Below are 2,325 nucleotides of genomic sequence, written 5' to 3'. Positions count from 1 at the left end.
AGTTACCAGGCACTGGTAATGCACACCTTTAATCCTAGGACTCGGGAAGAGGCAGGCGGAGACTAGCCTGGTCTACAAAGTGAGTTCCTGGGTAGCCAGGGCTGTTATAGAGAAACTGTGTCTTGAAAAACATGGGAGGGGGGAGGAGTAGAAGTAAAAAGAGGGGGGACGACTGGCTGTCCTAGTGGCCACAGTCCTCTAGGTTGTGATGTGCTGGAGACATTATAGTGCCTGTGTGTGTGTGTGTGTGTGTGTGTGTGTGTGTGTGTAGGAGGACTACTTCTCCATTTTAGAAGCACCCATGCTCTTTTTAATACATAATTTACTTCTACTTTATGTACATTGGGGTTTTACCTGTATGTATGTATTGTGAGGGTGTATTCCCTGGAACTGGAGTTACAGATAGTTGAGACCCACCATGTGGGTCCTCTGGAAGAACATCCAGTGCTCCTAACCACTGAGCTGGCTTTCCAGCCCCACATCCATGCTCTTGTCCGACCGTTCCTGCCCTTTGGGGTTCTGGAGGTGTGAGATTCCCTTCCCTACGCCTTTAGCTCCATTTCTCTCCTATTCTCCTCTCATGCTTCCTGCCAGCTGCCTTGGAGGTGTGGCAGTTTCCCTGTCCCACATCAGAGACTGAGCTCTAAGGACACGAAGGCCCAGACAGGGAAAGAAGGGAGACCTGTAGAAAAATTCAGGACAGTTGTTGATGGAAAAATGTCAATCTCAGTCCTTCGCCAAGAGCCATTTACTCCACCGTGAAAATGGAATCCTGAAATAAAGCAATGAGTTCACATTCCTGTGTGGGCTTTCTTTCTGAACTCACCTTTCTGAAACTTGTTCCTCAGCTGTCAGTGGACACTGGGTTTTAACAAAGGTGGAGAGGGGCGGAGTGGAGACGGCATTTAAGGAGCCTGTGCAAAGTGCCTCATAGTCGATGTGCATAGAGAACGAGAGGACCCTGAGCTGGGAGGACAGAGCAAGGGCTTGTGATTGGAACTCTGAGGGTGTCTTTCCCTCGAGTGGTCATAGGGAGAGGTATAAATCTCAGGCAAAGGCAATCAAACCCTCAGCCTGCCTTGCTGAGCAAATCTGCCTCAGTTCCCCTGGCTCAAGCCAGCCCTCTCAAAGCCCACATGGGTAGTGATCTTTTAACAGCTACCCGTCGCTGGCTGCTGGCAGACAACTCTGCCCACACCTGTTTATCAGCCCAGCCTGGGCCTCTGCGCTCTAACTGACCGCTCCACCTGTCTTCCCGGATCTAGCTGTCCTGACACCCTGCCCAACCCCTACTCCCCCCCCCCCCCGAGCAAAACTGAAAATGTATGACCAGACAGAGCGCTCTGGTTTAGAAATTGGTGGACTGGAGCGGCAAGTAGTGGGTGCCCGCGTTCCGCACTAAGAGTTCTGCTAGTTCTTCCAAAAGTTCTCTGTGAACTGCGGTTTAAAGACTCAGATGAGACATCAAGCATCACACTTGCAGCGCCTGGGCAGCCAGGGTTTCCGGCCTGGGCTTGCTGACGCGCTTTAAGCAAGGTAAAGCCCCCACCGCAGCTTAGCTTAGCTTCCTCTAACTCGACCAGAAATGAGATCTGCCGCGCCAAGGGACGCCTTCGACCGGACCACGCCGGGGCTGACAGCTGTCGTGACAGGCACCGGAGCCCGCCGGGGGCGGGGCCGGAAGTGAGGTCAGCGGCGCGCGGCGGTCGCGGCCCGATCTCATTGGTCCGGAGCAGCGCAGTGGGTGGGACGGTGGTTGTTCTTGGCGCCCGTGGGCCAGGTGCTCTTAAGAGTTCCGCGCTTTCGCCGGAGTTGTCTGCGTCTGGGAGTTGAGCTGCACGCCGAGGGGCTGCCCTCATCTCCTTGCACCGCCGGCCCGGGTAGGTGCGGGGGTGCCGGGCTGTGGTGTCGGCTTCTTGGGAGGGGAGTGCGGAACCCACTGCTCTGGGTCCGGGTTTCGAGACTCAGACACCTCTTACATGGGCTCGCTAGCCCTAACGTACCAACGGCCGGCCGCTACCACTGGCTCTTCTAAACAAGTTCAGAGAGGCTTGCAGAGTCTAGGGACGCGTGGGACAGAAGCGAGGTTTCGAGGCCGAATAGTAGAGTTACAGTAAAGAAACCCAGACCTGTCCCCACAGTCCGCTCCTTTCTTTCCCTTCCTCACGTTTGTCCTGCTCGAGTTATCTTAGTTTGTCTGGTAAATTTCTGTTGACCTAAGTTTTGCTGTGGCCTTATTTAGGTTCCCTAGGGTCCTGGAACGTGAAGCAGGAGGTGGAGGGTCATGAATGATCTTAGAGTCCTTCTCTAGACTTCAGCTGCCCC

At 54.5% G+C, this 2,325-nt stretch overlaps 2 protein-coding genes across 2 annotated transcripts in view; both read left to right on the top strand.

Annotated features, from left to right (window-relative positions):
* Window positions 1-733, top strand: part of Mei1 (meiotic double-stranded break formation protein 1) — a 59,647-nt gene extending 58,914 nt beyond the window's left edge. The window contains exon 31 of the mRNA XM_026782416.1: window positions 595-733. Within this exon, the coding sequence (XP_026638217.1) occupies window positions 595-640 (46 nt within the window). The 3' untranslated portion in view covers window positions 641-733. The remainder of the gene's footprint in view (window positions 1-594) is intronic.
* A 1,000-nt stretch (window positions 734-1,733) lies between these two features.
* Ccdc134 (coiled-coil domain containing 134) overlaps window positions 1,734-2,325 on the top strand; it is a 13,034-nt gene continuing 12,442 nt past the window's right edge. Inside the window, exon 1 of the mRNA XM_005354471.1 lies at window positions 1,734-1,880. The gene's annotated coding sequence lies outside the window, so the exon portion shown is untranslated. The remainder of the gene's footprint in view (window positions 1,881-2,325) is intronic.

The sequence above is a fragment of the Microtus ochrogaster genome, chromosome 15 (assembly GCF_000317375.1).
Source record: "Microtus ochrogaster isolate Prairie Vole_2 chromosome 15, MicOch1.0, whole genome shotgun sequence".
Taxonomy (NCBI): domain Eukaryota; kingdom Metazoa; phylum Chordata; class Mammalia; order Rodentia; family Cricetidae; genus Microtus; species Microtus ochrogaster.
Note: the sequence above shows the minus strand (reverse complement) of the source record. Positions and strands in the feature narration are given on the sequence as shown.